We start from the raw sequence: 22,719 nt of genomic DNA, 5'->3' as shown, positions 1-22,719 counted from the left end.
CATGAATAGTCATACAGCTGTTGATGTGTACACACACACACACACACACACACACACACACACACACACACAAACACTATGCCTGAATGAGTTTGCAGAATGATGAGTGGCAAATTGCCATGGAAACATTTATTTATAGATTCTGCCAGTGTACAGTAATGATTGAAATCATTACCATATTCATGAATGCATATCACCTTTTTTGCTCTTCAGATCTTTTAAAGCTTTAATTGTGCTCCTCCTGTAGTTAAGACGGCCTACATCAGGACTTTAGTTTCGCTCGCTCCATCTCTTTTTTCTTCCCTCCAGACTAGGAGGCAATCTTAATAGGATTGGCCACATTTATAGACCTTAAACTAGATAATCATTAATATGATTTTTAATGAGGGAGACTCTGATTTTTCCCATTTTAAATTGAAGCCTGTCCCTTTTTTATACATTTTTTTTGCTTTGCTTGGGATAGAAATAATAAATAGATTTATGGCTTATAAATAAAAAGTGATGGTGTGTAAGAGAATATATTTTTTTGCAGAGTGTTGTGTATATAATATACATATATATGTATATATTTTCTCCCCCTTTCAACAGAAATCGATTCTTTTGTATCTACCACTACCAGTCCTAAGTTCACAAACATTTACAGCAAAGAAAAAATAGCAGCTGCAGCACATTTTAGTGGATTTAAAATATGTACTGTATTTTTAATTGTAGAAAACTATTCTTAAAACAGAAGTTAAGAAACATGGGTCAACTTCTAGATCTGTTTTTCTCTGACATGTATAGTTATCATTAAGACTGTTAAAGCCAATGGGATTGTATAAAGCAGTGGGATACACAAATACAAAATTGAAGGAAGCGATTGTGTTAAATGGTGGTGAGGAAAATTAAAGCAAAGATTCAGCCATTCTGCTTGTCACTGTCTGAAGGAACATAGGCTCCATTATAAGAAACCCTGGGCAGACTTAATTTTAAGAGAGAAACGCAAAAGGCCTTGAGTGGTATTTTCCAAAAATGCATATTGCTAAGCTACTGCCATTTTTGGCCAAAAAAAAGCAAACCTCCCCAAATTGTTCAAAAGAACAGAATACTATTATTATGTCAGACATTGTGAAGGCTCACTGATATTTTGGGATTGCTTTGGTGCCTAAGGCTTTAAGTGTCTTATCTCTCGATTTTGGAGAGCATCGTGTTTTAGTCACATGCAAGGGGTCCTCCAGCAGGATATAATGACTCAAAGCATATCTCTCGTAAGCGATCACAAATGACTGAGAAGAAAATACAGACTGTCCAGAAGTAACCTGCTATGAGTCCCGAACTGAGTCAGACTGAACCCCTGTGGAAAGAGATGAAATTTCACAGAAAATTGGCACCGTTTGCTCAAAAAGCGTGAGCTAAACTACTTGTGGAGAATTGTAGAAATCTTACTCAGAGCTACAGAAAGCTCTTGATTACAGTTATTGCCTCTAATGCCTGTGTTATATTAGGGTAAAAATAGTAAAGCCTGTAGTTTTCTCTGTGCCATTTTAATTTATGGTTAAGTCAGAAATCAAACGCAAAGTTAATATCCCGTTAAATGTGATTAATTCATTAAATTTCATTAAATGTGAAAATATAAAAAAAAATAAGTGGATGACAGGTTCTTTTGTCAGATTTTAAATTTTAAATTTGAATTTTTAAAACATTTTATATGCAATATTTTTCCTGTCATTCCAGCAGTTTAAACTGGTCAAGTCATCAGTCATTTATTTAAAGGTATTTCTACCTAAGCAGTTTACTCCAACTCCAACATGAGCTATAAAAAGCATATGAGATTAAATTGTGGTATCTGGTCTCTGCTACATCTCTTGTTAAGCGTTAATTGTGGTACCAGTTTATAAGCACACACTACAGACAATTTTAGATATGTCATTTTTTGACCAATGCCTACATGGTTTATCATGCATCATGTGATACTTTATTGTACAACTATTTATAGGTTAAAAAACATTCAAACAAACCATATCTATTTCTCACCATTTTGACCAAATAAAATTATTGGCACCGTAAATATATTGTTTACTGACCTAAGCTATATGCTTGTCTAATGTCAGCTAAGCCCAAACATCTTAACATACAATGATGGATTTCCCACATACAGTACTGCATACAAGTGCTATTTGTTAAAATTGGAAAATTCTAAATAGTTGTATAAATCAAAGCCCGTGTGACCGAAGATCGAAAATAGCCGTTCCATTTCCCACATTCTCTTTGTGTCATTTGAGATATTTGTTAACTGGGTCACTTTTAATATGTGGAAGATCTAGATCTCAATAATGCTTAAGAAGTCAGTAACAACTACCAAGAATAATGATGTGCCACTTCAGCACCATCAATAGATAATTAATCAGAGTTGATATACACTAATGTGTCAAAGCTTCGGTGAGGAAGGAGATACTCTAAACAGATGCACTTGCGACAAATAAACCTTTGTTTCATAAATAGTTCTTACGCCTTAATTCACTATATGACATAGTCACTATATCACAAAACAATCCTAGTATTAAAATGACCAGGTGAGCTGAAATCACAAGGTTACAAACATTAAACTCGTTTATTGTCCTTCTAGAGCTTCATGTTCCTGTTTAGTGAATAACATGCATAGGGATAGAGATACAAACATTGTCCTGTGTATGTGAATGTCTGCCTGTGTGTGTTTTTAATCTAGTTATGTCACAGATTACCCATCATCCCCTTGAAGACAAATCAGATGAAAGGCTAGCTTCACCGAAGTTCAAACTGGATTATGACTGTTGAAGGGGATATGATTGGATATACTGTAAATCGTAGTATTGTAAATCGCCTTTGACATCATTGTTCAGTATTGCTTTTCAGGAAGGTAACTGGAAGGGTAATACTGCTGGGTGAGATTTCGATTGGCTAAGGAAAAGAGGAGGTAAAACCTCATTGACTTTAGAGCACTGCATTGAACACCAGACACTGAGAGTATAATCTGGATTATTGGACTTCAGAGCTGAAGGTTCCCATCTGTGGTCTTTCTCTCTCTTTTGTGTCAGTCAGATTGGCAGTAGGCCTGTAAATGAAAATGGTGGCCAATTTCCCATTTTCTCAAACTCCTCAGTGGATTGTGGCTATTCTGTTCTTACTAGGGAACCTAGTCAGTTCTTTTCTCTGCTGTGCTTTCAAACGTGACTGTAAAATGGCAAGATGCACTTTATAGTGAAGATGGTTTGGTTTTGTAAAACATTTTCAGACAGAGCCTGGTGTTTAGGTTATTGGTAAATAAATGTTACCTAAGCAACAGATTTTTAAAAAAAAAGGTGACTAAATACCAGGAAAACTGGATTAATTTGGATTTTGTTAATAAACAATTTTAGATGAATATTTTTATATTAGGGATGTAACAAAATATAAATACAGCCTTTGGAATGTATTCTGAAGATACAAATAAATAATAATACTAATTGAAAGTAGAGTTGGTGTAGAGACTTGCCAATAAGAATCACAGGACATCTGGGTGAAATAGGGGTTTGTATCAGAAATGAGATCTGGTGTGACAGTCAGAAATATCACACAAGTGAGAGGTGTGAAGGCAAAACAGAAAACTTGAAAGATAAACTTAGGGTTACAGTGGCTTAAATTAGGCTAGTTTGTTTAGTTAGACTAGTTTGTTTAGTTTTTGTGAAATAACTAACGTAATAAATACCATCAATGGCATTCTGCTACATGTCTTTTTACACCCCTATATCCCCAATAAACCCTGTATCCTGCCTGCATTGTTTATATTTCTTCTCCTACAGCCCATAAGCCCATGTTGGATACTTTCTCCCTGAAGCTGAAAGTTTCTTCACCACTTCCTCCTTACATACGAGTCAACTCATATTCAACTCAGTTCAAGCAGCTGAAATGCTTATAAAACATTGCTAAATGGAACAAGTGACGGATCCAAATAGTAGAGCAGTGAGTTCATTTAGAAGGCAGTCACAGCGATCGTGCAGTCAACTAAGGAAACTGTTCTTGCTCTTTAGTAGAGTCTGTTTAAAATGATGTAATTAGTCTGTTTGTTTTTGTGCTTATGTATTGAACATGGATATTCATTCCATATAGTGAGACCATTAAACTGATTCCTGCTAATTATAAAGCTGTTCCCAAAATCCCAGTCTTTGTGGCATCATCTCATCTCCATGGCCTGTGACTAAAAACTACCACTTCAGGGTAGATTTCATCGGCGCTTTGTTTGTAGGGTAAAAGTTAGACACTGTTTCTATTCTAAGACAAATTGCAACATGGAGAGGGAAAAGGGGGAATATAGGATGGCTAATGTCTACATTAGAAATGTGGCTGCACCATGTTGACATTGTTTACCATGCAAAGACTAATTTTGCTGAAACCTGGCAACCCTGGTTATGCTTGCTCTTCTGTGTATGTCACACCATCTGTATTGCATACTGCAAAGATGAACAAAAGCACATCTAATGCTATGTTCACAAAACATTCAGAGCAAAACTTGAACCAGTATCCATTCAGAATGTTCCATGTTAACAGCTAGAAAACTGATTTGGAGTGCTAGTTATGCCACCCATTGATAAACATTGTTACTATGTCAACAAGTAGCGACCACCTTCTGGCGACTTAACTTGCAGCAATAAAATCGCAAAATACATAGCATAAAATTGGTCAAAATGAGCTGCTACACTTTATGCTGTATGATCATGCATTGTTAATTCTTAGCTTTAACTTTAGCTTAGCGTTAGCATTAACTTTTGGGCCTATGGAACCTTATTGGGGCTGGTGTGTAAGGTGCGAATGCAGACAAGAAATCATGCATGTTTGATCATGTTTTCATGTTCACAGTGTATATAAAATATAACTTCTGTGATTTATTTTAATGTGCTGTTTCTGTTTTTGTAGATCACCAGAAGTTGGAACGTGAGGCTCGCATTTGTCGTCTGCTCAAACACCCCAACATCGGTGAGTGTTGTCATGCACAGAATACATTTGCATGCAAACCATCAAATCCAGCTGAGAATAATAAAATATGCATTGTCCCTGATCTTTATTTTCCACTAAAAATTGACATTGGGTCGAAGCTAAAAAAATGTCAGTCCACATTTCTCATGAAGCCCTGCAAATCTTTGTTAAATGCACAAGAATACATTTCTTTTTAATCAAGATGTGAAAATATGACATCAAAGCATTATGTAAAATAGGCTCAGGGTCTATTAAGTATCCATCCTCACACGCAGTTGCATGGCATAATAAAGCCTGTTGGAGAACAGTGTTTTACACAATTCCAGGATTTAAATGTTATTTTGCCTTAAAGGAAGAGAAATCCAGAAGTGGCACTGATTGATACTTTAATATAGTTTTCATTGTCTGAGTAGTAACAGTGTACAGGCAGTTGTTCTGAGTAAAACAAACCATGCTAGACAGAAGTCATGCCAGAAAATATTATGTTGTGACTTGATCAATATTAGACAGCCTGTAATTCTAGACTTATAAAAGGGAAAAATTTACTGAGGTCATTTATTATTGCCTCACTCTTGCTTGACTTTTTGGATTTTTTTTATCATGAGATTATTTATCTGTATATACTGTATATTTTCCACATATACCCAGCTGTAATGAATTTGAATTAGGCCTAGGCCAGGCAGCATAGTCTCACATGAGGTAGCATTAGTCTCACTAGTTCAACAATAAGCCTTGCAATCAATATCCAAATCATTTTTAATTAAATTTGCTATGAAATGTATTATTACTTTACAAGATTACTTCAGTTTCTCTTCTCACATAGAGTTTTCCAAATTATTCTGGTTGCTCCCTTTTTCCCCACTTTATAACAGTTACTGGGAAAGCCTGTCTACCACAGTTGCTATGGAAACAAGAGAGAGATGGTGAATCACTGAGAGGAAATGCCTGAGAAATTGAGACTAAGGGGATTCCTTTCTCTCTCTCTTGGTTTTTCTGGCTTGCTTTGTAGACTTAAATCAAAAGTCAAGCCTCATATAGAATTTATTTGGATTGTAAGGACTCATCATTTTATTCAAACCTTTTTAAATGATTTTGCCATCATCAGTAGACTGGTTTGTTTGAAAGCGGGTGGTTAAATGAAAAGAAATGTCTGTTTTCTTATCTGGATTTTGCATACAGTGGCTTCAGAAAAGGTTTAAGCAGCACACTTTACTGTATTACTTTACAGTAAATGTTTACTGTTTATGTTTACTTTAAATTGCTTCAATTCCGTTTACCTGACTAGTAATCTACACACAATGATAATGACAACATAAACATGAGGATTTTTTTTTTTTTTGCAAAAAAATTAAATCTCTTATTTAATAGTCGGACTCAGTTTGACACTACAGACTGAGCTCAGGTACTGTATGTCTCTGGAACTCAACTGAATTGCTTTAGCTGATTGCTGATTCATTTGATTGGTTATGATTTAGAGAGCCACACATCTGTATGTTTAAAGGCATAGATTAATACATGGGTATACAGTAAAGCTATTTCTAAAGCTTTGAATGTTTTTACGAGTCTGCTCCATCAGTGTGAAATGGAAGAAGTACATTAAGCAGGCTGGAAGGGTGTTCATTAGAGAGGTGCCATAGAACCCAGTAGCCATTGCAAATCGAGCTTAAGAAGCATCATTCTATGTGGTGCTTAGCATCATTCTATGGGATGCTTAAAATGTATCTGCTGAATGCAGCCAAATATAGAGAGGTTGTAGAAGAAAACCTACTCCAAAGTGCAAAGATGATGGTTCACATTTCAGCACGTTGAGAACCCAAAGAATACAGCTAAGAATGGTGCTGTGGCTTAAGGACAAGTCTCTGTATGTCCTTGAGTCCAGCCAATACACAGACCTAAAGATGACAGTTCCCAGATACTCCCTATCCAGTCTGATCGAGTGTAAGAGGATCTGCCAAGAATGGGAGAAACTCCCTGTATCCTGAAGCTTTTAGAACCTTACCCTTAAGCTGTAATTTCAAAGGGTAAGGGCTTTTACTTCGAACAAAAGCTCAGAAAGTTTCTATGAGATATTTATCTGAATTGTTTGTTTCATAAGTCAGTTATTTCAGTTTTTGACTTTTATTATATTGTTATTATGAGTTATTGTGTGTAGATAGATGACCAAAAGAAGTAAATGCTAGTTAATTTATATTAATTCTATAATACAGTAAAGTCTGCATAAACTGGAGGCATCTGAATATTTTTTGAACACACAGTATATTAAAAATCTATATAAGTGTCATTTTTATGCTTGTTTTTGGCTTACCTTTTTTGATTATTTAAAGAGACAAATCAGACATTAGGTTTGTATAAATAGTGATGTTCTATTGAGGTTTGTGTCAGGTATGCGTGGGAATTGAAAATGGTCTAATGGATGAGATTTACTCTTTTAGACATCTGTCTATAGTGCACTGTCCTTCAGGCACACACATTCATGCAGGTATATATGCGAGAATAAATACATTGGAAAGTGAATGTGTCTGTATCCTGTGTTAAAGATAATCAGCCATCTCTTTCGTTCCTTTTTCCCCTTACAGTGAGACTCCATGACAGCATATCTGAAGAGGGATTCCACTACCTCGTCTTTGATTTGTAAGTAATTGGGTGCGTGTGTGTGTGTATGTGTGTATGGTGTGCCAATAAGGGTCAAAACACCCCACAGTGGTTCAGTTCAGGGTCAGCTCCTCCCCTTACCAAATATAATCAGAATTAAGGGTCTGGCTGCCTGCTAATGAGCACTGTCGGCAGTCTGGATGAACCCACACTAATTAATTGGCTGTGTGTGTGTGTGTGTGTGTGTGTGTGTGTGTGTGTGTGTGTGTGTGTGTGTGCGCGCGTGCATTTGTGTGTGTGCGCGCGTGCATGTGTGTGTGTTGTATTATATTCTAATGAGTTAGACTAAAAATTTACCTAGCATTCTTTCCTACTACAACGTAAAAGCACCATGTCAGTGGAAAACAATTATAAGAAATAAAATCATTTCCCCCAGAAGTGTTTGTGAGTTGCAAAGGAAAGACTTCACAACTTGTTAGCTAGGGTTTTATTGTTTGAAATGATCATTGTTTCATTGTATGTTTCATTATAGTAGCTTTTCCACCTCAAAGTTTGGTGCATGTTTATATTCTTTTCTGTTCATCACACTTGTTGAGTTGGTGTAGTATTCCTTTCAGCTCAAAACAGTCTAGCCGTAATCTTTATCAACAACTGGCACTCAGGATGTATTTTGTTTTCATGCTATAACTGCTATATAACTAAAGTTCTTGACTTGTATCTGCATGTAATGTATGCACTGTGCTGCTGCCACATGATTGGCAGATTGGATTATTTCATTAATGTGCAGAAGTACATGTGTTCCTATTACAGTGGCTGGTAAGTACAGTATATGTCTAATAATAATAAAGATGATGTATGTAAAGGAGCTAGGGTTAGTTCTAATGGTCACTTTTGTAATACGTAAGACAGTGTAATCTTTTCTCCATGCACGTCTGTAAAAAAATGATTGTAAAAAAATTATAACTTCTCCATGCACATCTGTAAAAAAAAAAAAAAAAAAAAGAGAACGATTGTCTGATCATGCACCTTTTGCCTAAACATGAAGCGCAGTTGAAATATACTCATATACAGATTAAACACACATTTGTTTGAATGTGCCATCATACTTATGGTGCCGACACGAGTGGCAGCCTTGAATGTCCTCCATGCAGTCTTTAAAAGTGCATTAGATATGTACTTTAATTTTTTCATTTTTTCACGATGCATACAATGATGTTTAAATAGCAGGAATGGTGCATGCTGAAGCAAGATGAGGTATTAACTTGGAGATTAAGTCTACAGTGTAGTTACAGAGGTTTTTTCCCCCCCTATTTTAGTTTATGTAAAGCTGGTTTAGTTTTTCCTCTAATGCAGATTGGTGCTGCTTAACAAATCTAATTTTGCTCAAAGAGTAAAAGATCTTATTGATCCAAACTTGCATATTTATAAGGAGTCAATTGACTTGCTTTGCAGTGTGATAATTCAAATGCCAGTGAATGTTTTGTTTGCCCTTTACTGAATCTGTATATTGATGTTCTCTCCATAAGAGCATTTATTTCCACCAATCTTTTCTTTCACTCACTTTTTCCTTTGTCTATTCCTTTATTGTTTCTTATATTGTGACTTGAATTATATAGACCCTCTTTGTACTGTTATACTTTCATTCCTTTGTAAAAGGTTTCATAATTGGCTTCATAGCCAATTAAGCTATTTTCAGGTCTGAGTACACACATTGAGTTACCAGTATAATACGTTTCTGACATAAGAATCCTTTACAGACAAAACTGTGATTTTTTTTGTTTGTTTTTTGCACATACTGTATGTTGCCTGAATAGTTCACTTTGCACAAAATAATACATAGCAGTTTTTAGACTAATAATTGTGCTGTTAAGAAGCACAAACATGCAGAAATGGGGATCTTTGTCGGGGTTTTTTACATTATACAGGAAAAAGCCTTACATTTCAGAAAAAAATACCCAGGTTAAAATATACACTATATACTGTACATGTACCCTTATATACATACTAGTTATCCAGCATAATATGTGCAGTGATTCTTAACAAGTGTGCTACACAGGTTTGTAGTTTGTTCTGGCAGCATGCTAGAGTATTTTTAAGGTCTCTTATTTTCCCTGAACCACAGAATGAGGTCTTTATACAGTTTAGGTTGTGTATATACAGCTGTGTATATACTGTATATGATGGAGGATATTGTGTAATTTGTTGATAATTCTCCAGCTCAGGGCTTATTTCAGAGCTCTGGTTACTGCTTGCGTGGTGTTGTTATGCATGTTTTTCCCTGTATGTCAATTTCCTCTGGGTTCTTCAGTTATAATAGTTTCTATCTTCCAAGTACATACCAGGAGATGGATTTTTTTCACTTTGAGTGTGTACAGTAAATGGTGTCTTATCCAATGTGTATTATTTTGCCTCACACACAGTGTTCCTAGGATAGGCCCCAGCTGCACTGAGACTGTTAACTGGATGAGGACTGATACTGAAAATAAATTAATGCTAAAATAACACTGACAGCAATCATGGAATTCACATGTTTGTTCGTTTCAGGGTCACTGGAGGGGAGCTGTTTGAAGATATTGTGGCCAGAGAGTACTATAGTGAAGCTGATGCCAGGTTAGTATCCTCACATGATTTTATATTTAGTACAGTATTGATATAATGATTTAAATATGTTATTTAGACTGCCACAAGTCTCTTATCAGGAGTTGCATAATTTTTCAGACCTAGGAAATGACTAAAGATGCTGTAAAATGGACAAATTATAGAATGTTCTAGTGACTTTTTACATCTTGAATAAGATAAAAAATAAGAATTTGTCCTCCGTACAAAATTTGAGCAATGACAGTGTTTTTTGTTGTTTTGCTTGCTGTGCACCTATATCCTTTCATACTTTCTTGTCATGAGCTGTATCCTGATGCTTTTAATGTCCGTTGCATTCCAAGTTAATGTGGTTTAAAAGAAAGCTCAACTGTGAAAGTGCTCTGCTCTGTTTTCTAATTGTTATATGTTTTGTACTCCTTGTGAATAGTAAGTTGTGATTTCACTTAAACTTAGACATTGCATTCAATAACGTAAGCAACGATAACCAAATTTTCCTATAAAACTGTAGGATTTTTCCTGTGTTGACGTTTTCCATTTGTTTGTGGAACGTTCTGTTATATGTTTGATTGTGCTTGCTGAACTCTACTTCTCCTCTTCTGCTTTCCTGCCATGTCTTCTCTCCCTCAGTCATTGCATACAGCAGATTCTAGAGAGTGTAAATCATTGTCATCTAAGTGGTATTGTCCATCGAGACTTGAAGGTTAGTCTGACGCGGAAAAAATGTATATAATCCTGGCTTGGCTCTCCAGATGAACAATTAACAACCACTTGACATCGTGGATGCTGTGCTCTTTTAAGCTCACTTCACCCACCTTAACTTCTATCGGTCTGCATCTGGGTTTGTAAAGGGGGAATACAAAAACAAAGTGCATGTGGTGTCAGAGAGACATGCTCTAACCAGTGGCTGTGAGATTTGACTCGATGGGATGTTTAGGGTAGCCTTTAATTTGATAGATTAACATCTACAAAGCTTAATGTTTTAGCATGCAATTAACATTGATATCGAAATTCAATATCCTAATAGGGTCAAGCCTACAGCCATCCCTAGTGCAAACACCACTTCTGCTTTGAGACCAGGGAAAACAGGAAGGGAAGAACATTGATCGTAGAGAAAAATATTTAAATACCTGCTCAGTATTTTGCTTGGTTTCAGAAGAGTTTCTTATCCAAAACTACAATAGAAATGCCCTACTGCTTTTTTTTTATTTTTATAAAAATACAACCTCACATCAACACCTTCAAGCATAATAAATCAAAACTCCTTCTAGAGACCATGTTGAGCCTACTTTCATCTAGTCCTGTTTAGTTAACTCCATGTCTTCTCTAGTTTCCCTGTTCTCAATGTGAATGCAGAGTGTGTGTGTGAGCTCATGACTAACCCACACCCCCCTGGTGTTTGCATGCAGTCATTGCATTCAGCAGATCCTTGAGGCTGTTCTCCACTGCCACCAGATGGGAGTGGTCCATCGCGACCTAAAGGTGAGTAGATGCACTAGGGGGACTCAGACACCAAATTCTTTTCTTTTTTTTCCTCATTTAATCTCTAATAAACCAATTAAGAGGCCTTTTTTCTGTAACACTCTTTAACTATGCTGATATTTGTTCAGGTCACTGATATCTTTATATTTTTCATCTCAGAATGTCTATATACACAGTAACGCTCAGTGATAATTAGATAGCATCGTTTTAGATACTTGGTTTTGTCTTTCTCAAAATAGGCATTTATTAATGAATGATTGTGTACGTCAGGATTTATCTTTACCTGACATTTGATAATGTTATTTTGGACAAAACTGCAAAATCTTCCATCCCCCAATGTACCAGTGCCAAGGTTTCAGAGTCCTGAACATCAATTTGCTAATCAAATGAGCCAGGTGCAGCTACAAGTGTAATCCTTCCTCTGTGTTTAAAGTCCAGATTCTGACATATGATTGGCTGTTGCTACAGCGTTACTATGGTAAACACATGGGGGTTGGGTGTGGTGGTGGTGATGAAGTCATCAGAGACAAAACATTATAAGAAAAGAGAAGACTATTTACAATTGGAACCTATTTTAGATTTATGTTTGTGTAAACATGTCTGGCTGGTGGTGTTATTGTTATGCATATTCACACACAGTCTAGTTACAGCGATGTCCAGATTTGTCCACTTTAGTTCATTGAGAACACAATTATATCAGTATCATAAGCATACGCCTTTTTTGATTTAGATTTTTCCATTTTGCTGTCTCCATTAAGACCTCAATAACCCCAAACCAGACCCACACCCCACTGTCGCTCTCTCTCTCTCTCTCTCTCTCTCTCTCTCTCTCTCTCTCTCTCTCCACAAAAAGACAATGTAATCACTGCATGTAAGCTCTGTTAGGCTCAGGTGTTTGTGGTTTATTTGTTAAAGCTCCTCTGAAGTAGAAATGTAGATTATTATGGAGATAAAGGCCACTCAGAATTAATTTACATGCTATTAGAGCAGGACATTATTTGTTTTTGCTCTAAAGCAAATTTGAGCTAGTGTCTATCTTTTGACACACTGCAGTATAAACCGAAGTGAAATGAATGTGAAGTGAATAGCATTGATTATCTTGTTACACTAGCACCTGTTAAGAGGCATTAGACAGAATGTAAACAGTCAGTTCTCAAAGTTGATGTGTTAGAAGCTGGAAAATGGGCAAGCAAATGAATCTGAGTGACTTTCACCAGGGCCAAATTGTGATGGTTAGACAACTAGGTCAGAGCATCTCCAAAACAAGATGTTCCCAGTATGCCGAAGTTAAAGCCTACTCCAGGGGGACAGCAGGTGAACTGGTCTATAACAAAATACTATGCAAAGGTGGCTTTTGTTGCCATGTCTCAACCCTCACCTTTAAAGTATATAGTAAGATAGTATAGTAAAGTATATAGTAAGAATATAGGTATCTGGTATAAAAGGTATGCAAAGGCAATGGCTGCACTGTTGATGTTAATGTAGCAATGGCTGTGTTAACATCGAATGCAATCCCTGTAGCATGTTAGCACCTTGTTAGCACCTTATTAGCACACCTGTTTCTGCATGAGTCACAGTGAATGCCTTTGACCAACTTAATGTTCCCAAATAACCTGACATCTGGACACTTTTGTTAGAAAATTAGTTCAGCTTCTTTTGTATTGGGCAGTGTATTTGGATAAGTTGTAATTTGTGTTAATATACAGTAGTGTAATTTCAGTTAGATATTTATTACTTAAAACAATAAGGATGCATTAGTAATATTAATAACAAATGGGTTTTGCATGTACAACTTTTTGGAATGTTTAAAAGCTTAGTTTGTAGAAAATGGTCAAATTTGGTAATTCAGTTTTATCATTTTATCTGTAAAAAACACTAAAACTCACTTAATCTCTATAAATTAATACTTTATTTTAGATATGATGCATGCTTTACAGTGACATGTCATTATGTTCATTACTATTGCACTTTTCAAGAAGTTTTGAAAATGTTCTGTATTGTCCGATATTGTCCAGTATTTTATTCAGTCCCAGTTGTCCTAATGGGTTATGCATGTTCTCTGTATTAGTTGGGATTCATGATATTATATTTCTCTAGTATTACATTTGCAATTTAAAGTATATTTTATTACCAGCTTCAGATTAAAAGATGCACCTGGTGCACCTACACTTCGCAAAAAGAAATATTATTAATTACTTTGGTTACTTTAGCTTTGCTCACTTCTTTTATACTTGTGTAAGTTCATTAGTAGCACCTATGCATAACCCTGATGGCAAATCTTGCAAACTCTGAACTGGATCAAGAATGATTCCCTGAAGATGCATCATTTTAGCTATAATAATCTAGCACTTATTAATATAAGTTCATATTAATAACACAAATATTAAACAGTTCACCACAAGAACACCATGGTGGGTGGGGATATAATTTATAGTCTATAACGTATATTCATTTATAAGATCTTTAAATTCTGTAAACATTCTTGATCCAGGTTTTGTAAAAGACAAATCCCAACACAATGGCTCATTAAATATAAATCAGCTCAGTTCCTAAAGTTTGTGTCTATGCTTTTACACCCAAAGCCAGAGAACCTGCTTTTAGCCAGCAAACTTAAGGGAGCTGCAGTGAAACTGGCTGATTTTGGCTTGGCCATTGAGGTGCAGGGAGACCAGCAAGCATGGTTTGGTACGTATCTGACTCAACATACAGCCATTTTGTTCATTTTAATTCAAATTACTCCTATAGATGAATTTACTAATATGACCATGTCACATATTCAAACATGGCAGCAGTGCGAGGCATAAATTGATGCAAATAAAGTTCATCAGATTCAGTAATGTTCAACATCAAGCATAAGAGTGAAATGTGATCTCAGGGACATGACTGGCGGATGAGCATTTCAGGAATCTGTTTGGATTTCTAAACAGTCTTTGGATATTTTCTGTTGGGCACTTATGTTCACTAATCACAAAATAGCATTTTGTCACATTGTGTTTGTTCCAGTATCAAATACACAATGTGGTGCAATATTATTGGTTAACAATTGTTTGAATTATTTAATATTAAACTGTAATGCAAATATATAAACCGACAAACCTTCCAGACACACTCCGACCATAGAAGAAAAGGGCATTTGTTGGAAAATTAAAAGTATTTATATATTTTAATAGACTAAAATGATGCTTGTTCAAGCCATGCTGTCACAAAGCAGCCATCTCTTAAATATACAATAAGACAGTTAATGCTCAAAAGATGCAGGCTAAACCAAAAAGGAGCCTTTATGTGGGTGCTGCACAGTGTTTAATCTACTCATCTTTTATTATTTTCTAATCTGACTACTGTATTTATACATGTTTCTTACTGATTGAAGGGACATTAATTTAGAAAAAAGTGAGATTCTTGACTGTTATGTGATCATTCTAGTTTTTTTCTTCTTTTTGTTTGTTTGTCTCAAAGGATTTGCTGGCACTCCTGGTTACTTGTCTCCCGAGGTGTTAAGGAAGGAACCCTATGGGAAACCAGTTGATATGTGGGCTTGTGGTATGTGTTTCATTTCTGTTGTGCTTTTACTGTAAAAAAAAAAAAAAAAAAAAAAAAAAAAAAAAAAAAACGTCTATCCACCTGACAAAGTCAGATATCATTTGCCATTAATAAGTTGAATGATACTAACTCGTACACAATATAATCCAGGTTATGTTAGGCAAAAGTATTTATATACCTTATCTTTTTGTGATTACACAAGCCCTGGAAGGTCACAGCTCCTTTGATTAACAACTATGTAGCATATGTGTTGTTTTTTATTGTTCAATGTGTGATAGAGCAGGTAACTAAAGAAGTGTCTGTTCAATGGGAAATGTTGGCTATAATATGAGGCATGATGAGAGTGCAAAGAACTGGATTAAACAAGCAATCGATTCACAGACATTAAATAAAATTTATTTTTCGCTTCAGAACATAAAGGAACACACTGATATTTGGACAGATTTTGTATTTGCCTTACGTTTTTGCACCGTTTTAGGAGTCTTCAGTGTTATCCACAAGCTTTCGTCCAACCAGGCAGGAGTCCCGCTGGACTCCATTTTTTAAATTAGTTTACCTTAGTCTTCAGATGACTTTTGTGTGTCTGCTCTTTGGCTAGGATGAAAGCCTCAGCCACATGGCCCCTTTGGGGATAAGATTAAAGACTCATGACTAATACTGCACCTTCCAGAGTTCTTGGACGTTTGTAACCCAAACACTAATATATTTAAAAAGACAACATGTGAATTTAAATGACATTTCAGCTACGGGTGAAATTCATGTGCAAAATTCATGCTGCATGTCTTCTGCATGGTGATTCAGAAATAAAGGAAGTAGAATGGAGGATAAACATGACATAGCAGGAGCCCTTTATAGGCCCATTATTTAGGCTGAACAAGTAAGGAAATTAACAAGGTTACAAAGGACATCTCCATGGCAGGCTTCCAATCAGTTGTCTTTGAATTATTGTGGGAAATGTTGATTTTTTTTGCTCATTTGAAGGGTTCTGTATAGAAGATGGTACTGAGGTAAGATAAGGTAGGTATACTGATTTAACCTAGGCGGCATGTGTTTGTGCATCGTATTTAGTACCCTTTGTTGTCAACAGGTGTGATTCTCTACATTTTGCTGGTGGGTTATCCTCCATTCTGGGATGAGGATCAACATAGGCTTTATCAGCAGATTAAGGCTGGTGCCTATGATGTAAGTTTACACACACACACACACACACACACACACACACACACACACACACACACACACACACACACACACACACACACACACCATCTGGAAAAATATTAGTCAAAATCTTAACATTTGTATTATGTTTAGAAGAGAGGTTAAAAAGAAGTGACATTGGCAGAAAACTGTTGTTCTATGCTTCAGCAAGCTTGTGTGGTCACTTGCTACTGTACCATATCCACTGCATCTGAAGACTCGTGTGTGTGTGTGTGTGTGTGTGTGTGTGTGTGTGTGTGTGTGTGTGTGTGTGTGTGTATATATATATATATATATATATATATATATATATATATATATATATATATATATATATATATGCACAGTGGCTACACAGTACTAACTTCAGAATGTTAATTTGACACTGATAATGTCCTGGGATTTCTGCATGAAAAAGCAATCGACTGTTATGTACACAGACATAGACCAGATGTTGCCGTTAGGAGCAGACATGTCTATATTTGTCTTACATAGCTCATTTGAAGCTGAAAAAAGTCATTTTATATAGAAATACTAAGGCCAAATTAAATATTATGGAAAAAATATCAGTAGAACAAAGAAGCACTATGAAGGTTGGTCCAAGATATCTTTATTATAATATAAGATATATTATTACTTTACTGTACCCCTGCTAGCACACACTGGCAAAATTATATTTCCTTTTCATAACCAGTATTGCTTTATACGGTTTCATAGATGATTTTTGAAGTAGTCATCTGAGTGGTTGGATTCTACAGGCTTTTTGGGAGACGTGCGTCATTTTTTTTTTACCAGTCTGCCTGAAAACAAACCTTTTGACATGTGCAACTTCCCTTATTGAAGAAGGAAGCTGTTTTGTTGAACACTTATGAGAATCAGCTGAACTCTGGATTTTTCAAAACTATGTGAAGTTCATTGTATAGACTCATTAATTTGCACAACTTTCCTAAATTAACTTACGTAAATGAACACTCTATGGTTGCACACTGGTCTATTTATGTAGGGACATTGACTTTACATTTTCATGTTAACATTACACTCATCAAAACAAACTGTGATTGGTTGCTCTACATGTCAGTCAGATTCCATTTTGGATGGTCCTGTGCCAGAAAAAGCTGCTATGGACCTTTTGCCATCAGTCTGAAGGTCTGGCTACACAGGACTACATGATGGCTAACTTGCTGTAAGATATGTATATGCTATCTCGCAGCAAGCCATTCTAGCCTGTGGGCCAGTATTAGGTTTGTGACATTCATCAGCCATGTCTACCTTTCCATATCTTCACACACATTCTCTGGATGGACTGCATATTATAATTAGTTTTATGTAAGCTTGTACGATGGAAAAGTGTGTGTCTGTGAATATGTTCATATACTTTCCTGTGTGTGTGTTATGTGCAGTTTCCTTCTCCTGAGTGGGACACGGTGACCCCTGAGGCCAAAGATCTGATTAATAAGATGCTGACCATCAACCCTGCCAAACGCATTACTGCTGCAGAGGCCCTCAAACACCCATGGATCTGTGTATGTACTATCTTTCCCTCCCAGTCATTTCTCTCCCTCACTGACACACACGCGCACGCACACATATTTGCGCGCACGCACGCACACACACACACACACACACACACACACACACACACACACACACACACACACACACACACACACACACACACAAAGCTGTCCTTTATTAACAATCTTTAGACCTAATATGATCTGATGATCATTCAGCCCTGCTTATTACTGCTCCTAAATCTCTCCTTTTTTCCACAAGCCTTTTTTTATTTTAATATTGTGTTATCTGTCCTGTTGTACAGTCTTTGTGTATTTTCAATCCCTTTAATGTGTACTGGTACTTTTTCTTTGCTGTACTTTTTCTCATACACATACCTCTGCATTATAAAGTAATCTATTATTACGGCTGCCTACATGCACTATGTATAAACATCTAGCTATGTACTATCTATATATAGAAATGTTTAACTAATTCCTCTGTTTCTATAGCAACGCTCTACAGTGGCCTCCATGATGCACAGACAGGAGACTGTGGAATGCCTGAAGAAGTTCAATGCCAGGAGAAAGCTAAAGGTGACACATGCGCGCACACACAGGGTGGGCTAAAGGTTGTGTTAAGGATGTTGTACTGTTGGTGCAGCTGTATGAAATACTTTGGAAAAAATCTCTCACTTTTTAATTTAATCATTGTCTTCTTGACTAATGTTTTACACATTCATGTCCAAATCCTGTCTTAAAAATCAAACACTCCTAAGCTCTATTACTGTACCTCTTTCCAGGGAGCGATCCTGACAACCATGCTTGCCACAAAGACCTTCTCAAGTAAGACTCCATTTATTTTGTGACAATGCGTTTTGGATTTTTTTTTGGATATTTCTATTCTTTCATCAGTAGCATAGCTGGAACAGGTTCATTTTATAGGACTGAGTATTGAAGTCTGTTAAAAGATTCTGTATGAAAGTGTTGCTTTAGAAAAAATAATAAATGGTTTGATCTAAAATATCTGTTTTAGACTACACTTTAGAAAAATGTATCAGTCAATAGGCTTCTTAAGATTTTATTTTTAAAAAGCATTCGTTTAATAAAAGGTTTTATAAAAGCCTCTTTAAAAAGCTAAAGTCAGCTATCAACTAAAGAACTTATGTATCAGTACATTACTGAGGGTAGAATCATTGCTATTTGCTTCGCTCATGCATAATAGTTTTGTAAGCTAAAGTTGACATTAATATAGTAGCACTGATTTGGTAAAATAAAAGAACTAAATATGATTAAGGTGGTGCTCATCACGGAAGAGGAGTTGGGAGCAACAGATATCTTTTCTCAGTATACTCTACAGTGTAATACCAATTGAGTTAATCAGTAAACTGCATTCATTAGACACTATATCAATGAATTTCGATTTTAAGAAGTGCCAGTCCTAGAGACACCAAAATTGCCCTGTAGGTGATTTGCATTTGTTAAGAGTAAGCTGATGATTACATTTGTCAGTTAGTCACTGGTCACCAGAGATTAATGATTGACTACAGTGCTGTCTGCTAATCTTAGCGAACTGGCTTCAGAAATGTTTCCATTTTTTAATTTTTTTTAAATTTCCCTCAATGGTCAGTAGATGTACAAATGTTGAAGAATTTGATTCTTACTAATATACATTTTTTCTTTTTAACAATCAGTCTAATCAGATAAACAGCTGAAAGTCTCTTCGCTAAACGGGCACACAACCACATTACCTATTGATTTCTGTGTTAATACCACAGTCCTGCCAGTTCATACCAACATGCCAGCTCTCCCTTATCATTCCCTTATCTGTGTCTATGTCTTTTTAACTGCTGCACCTGCATCAAACTCAGTCTCCCCAAGAGAGACTGTGAGTTTTTTGTCATTCCATTCCAGAGCACAGAAAAAAATAAAGTAAAATAAATAAATAAATAAAATAAAACCATTTTGCTACAGCTATTGTTCTGCAAATAGAAGATCCTCATCTTGGTCTGTTATGTTGCTTAGCAACAAAAGCTTACTCTTTTGAGACTACATTGTATGGAGAATCAATCAATAAATGTATCTATTTATTTAACCCTGCATATAATCTTATTGTTTTTGTCAATGTTTTATAAAAGTCAATTTGTGTTATGCCTAGGGAACACTCTTTTACCTGATACAACCTTTGATAAGTGTAAACGCATGTCCTTGAGTGACTTATCGCTTTAATAATTTGCTGTGCTATTACAGTAGTGTGTTAAGTAGCTGTATATCTGAAACATTTATATTTTCTATGTATTTCAAAACAAGCTTGTAATTGTCACTAAATCATCTATATTCCAATATTTTTTAGTAAATGTAAATATGTGTGCACGCGTGTGTGCATGGGTGTGTGTGTGTGTGGGGGGGGGTTACTATGTGAAACTCAAATTTCCACAGATAATTACTAAGTACTTAAAATTATTATAGTTGCATTACATTGTCACTCAAAAGCTTTTTTTTCTAAAAGCTTTTGGCTCACTGTCATAAACCTCCAGCTACACAGACTGTGAGAAATTGCACTCTTATTTGACCACCTGCTACAAAGTGTGCGTATCTATGTGTGTGAGTATGTGTGTGGTTATATGGGTGTGGGTGTGTTTAGGGTCCACTGAGATTAGAGGGTTCTTTATATTAATGATCATCTCTGACTTTTATACTTATGCTTATACAAATCTTTTCTATTATTCAGAAGGAAATCCATACAAGAAACCTGATAGTGTTAAGGTAGGCTGAGTGCTCTTTTTATTATTATTAGTTTCATTTATTAGTCAAGATATCATAAAGATTAATGGAAATTGTTGCACCTTGAAGCTTCAGTTTATATTGTTTATTGGCTCCAAAAGCATGCTTTCTTGCACTGCATTGCATTGTTATACTGAGAGCAATGCAAATGCAACAGAACTCTGATCTTTTTCACATGTAAAGCCCCAAAGTTATTGTAAACCCCCTTAACCATACACTTCCTCTCTGTCATTGCCTAACATTTGTCCTCACTTGCTCTCTACCAGTCAGCTATTTGAACTTGATTCACAGTGGGAAATTTACTTGCAATGTCATGATGAGTAGCAGAAGGTTGTACATCTGCTGTGTGAAAACTCCAGGCCTGTGCCAGTGTGGAGAATCTGAAGCTTCTTTCCTCTAGATTTGGATAATGAAAGTATTTTTGGTAGAGTATACCAGAGGGATGGAAGAATATTTTCTTTATTTTCATATTGAATGAAGTAGAGCTGTGGTTTGCTTTTAGTGCATTTGCCCAGATGAAGTTCTCATGAATATGTACATGCAAATCATTTCCTGATTACTGAATGGAGATGTTTGTTTTTGTTTCTCAACTGTTTAATGCAGATAAAGGAAGTCTAATTTTGCAGAGTTTGCAGTGGTGTGAATTTTGACATGAATGTGTAAGGCTCTGAACTTCCTATTAGCTTTTATTTAGCTTTTAAAAAACATTTGTAGTATTATTTCCTTCAATAGAAAGCTTTGACAGATGTAGGTTAATAAAATAAATTTCTCTTTAGCTTTACTGCCATAGAAGGTTGTTAAAATATGAAAGTCCTGTAGAAATAAGGCTAGTATTTAAAACAATAAAACAATTGAGCCTATTTAGACATTTCTGGGCTTTAGTGATGAAAACATTATGGGTTTTTTGGGGGGGGGTTTTGTTTTGTTTTTTCGACTTTTATCTTTCTGTTGATCAGGCTATCTATAACGTGGATGTCGCACTGAAATGGGGAACACGCTCTTGCTCAGAACATGGGGCTTATTAGAACTGAACATAAATACACTTCAATTTACTCTTGACCTTTGTGTCTCATAAAGCACAAATTTTATTGTTCTAAAAGGAAGTGAATTTACCTGGACTGGGACTGGAGCGAAGGATTGACATCAATCTTTATTGTTTAAGAATTTAATGTGTGTTTATTGTTCAGTTCCAGTCTCTGTGAGATGTTTTGAAAGTCCTTTTAGTCAAAGAAAATGAATCAAATAAACAAATCACTTAAATGAGATCAACATACATCATCTTTTCTGATGTGCAACTCTTTTTAATAGACATTCAGACTGACCTCATTCTATCTCAATGGAAGAATAGCAGGCTGGAAAATGGACTGTATTATATCAAGGGAAAAAAAAACTATGTTCAAACAATGTCTTCAGAGTCTTTGCTGATGTCAGAAAATTATGGAACAACTTAAAAGAAATTTGACAACAGAGATGTTCTTGTAAGCTTTCCCTACTCCAAGGGATTCTTATGGTCAGACATTTTATTTATACATACTGTAGCTCTCAATAACCTTGTGTGACATCAAACCTATGCCATGGACCTAAGATATGTACCAAAAAAATATTTGTTCTCAGCTTGCTGTAACTTCTGATTAACGGTTTCTGTCAGTTTGCCAACTCGTTAATCTAAATCACATTACACAGTAAAAAGTTATTTAGCTGGAAAGGTTTTACAGCTTCTAAGAAGACAATGTACATACTGAGTATTGATCACTAGCTCCACACATTTCACTTATGCTGAATGGGTGGCACCCTTTTCTGTTTTCCTCATTGGACAGCTTTGCGTGTCTTGTTTCTGTCCATTCCCTCTTTTAGATCAACAACAAAGGCAACGTAGTCACCAGCCCTAAAGAGGCAGTCCCCTCTCCTGCTCTGGTACTCTCTGTCTGTGTCTCTGCAATTGTTATATGCCTCATGTTTTTTGCCTTTGTTTGAGCATTTCATAATTTTTTTGTGTAATAATCAGTGGCACAACTGTAGAAGAGCATTACTTTTTAAAAAATGAAGGCCTGGTGATGCTCTGCTG

The 22,719-nt window shown here is 35.9% G+C and overlaps 1 protein-coding gene across 11 annotated transcripts in view; it reads left to right on the top strand.

Annotated features, from left to right (window-relative positions):
- camk2d1 (calcium/calmodulin-dependent protein kinase (CaM kinase) II delta 1) overlaps positions 1–22,719 on the top strand; it is a 71,984-nt gene that overhangs the window by 38,519 nt on the left and 10,746 nt on the right. For 3 of the 11 annotated variants that reach the window (XM_027169191.2, XM_027169189.2, XM_027169193.2), the window contains exons 3-14: positions 4,909–4,968; positions 7,545–7,599; positions 10,105–10,170; positions 11,565–11,637; positions 14,220–14,322; positions 15,094–15,177; positions 16,265–16,359; positions 17,778–17,900; positions 18,384–18,467; positions 18,674–18,716; positions 20,602–20,636; positions 22,509–22,568. In XM_027169191.2, the coding sequence (XP_027024992.1) occupies positions 4,909–4,968; positions 7,545–7,599; positions 10,105–10,170; positions 11,565–11,637; positions 14,220–14,322; positions 15,094–15,177; positions 16,265–16,359; positions 17,778–17,900; positions 18,384–18,467; positions 18,674–18,716; positions 20,602–20,636; positions 22,509–22,568 (881 nt within the window). Of the gene's footprint in view, positions 1–4,908; positions 4,969–7,544; positions 7,600–10,104; positions 10,171–10,785; positions 10,859–11,564; positions 11,638–14,219; positions 14,323–15,093; positions 15,178–16,264; positions 16,360–17,777; positions 17,901–18,383; positions 18,468–18,673; positions 18,717–20,601; positions 20,637–22,508; positions 22,569–22,719 lie in introns of all 11 variants that reach the window. The other 8 variants (XM_027169200.2, XM_027169192.2, XM_027169190.2 and 5 more) reach the window with 3 other exon arrangements.

This window comes from Tachysurus fulvidraco, chromosome 1 (genome assembly GCF_022655615.1).
Source record: "Tachysurus fulvidraco isolate hzauxx_2018 chromosome 1, HZAU_PFXX_2.0, whole genome shotgun sequence".
Taxonomy (NCBI): domain Eukaryota; kingdom Metazoa; phylum Chordata; class Actinopteri; order Siluriformes; family Bagridae; genus Tachysurus; species Tachysurus fulvidraco.
This window is presented reverse-complemented; position numbering and strand designations above follow the sequence as displayed.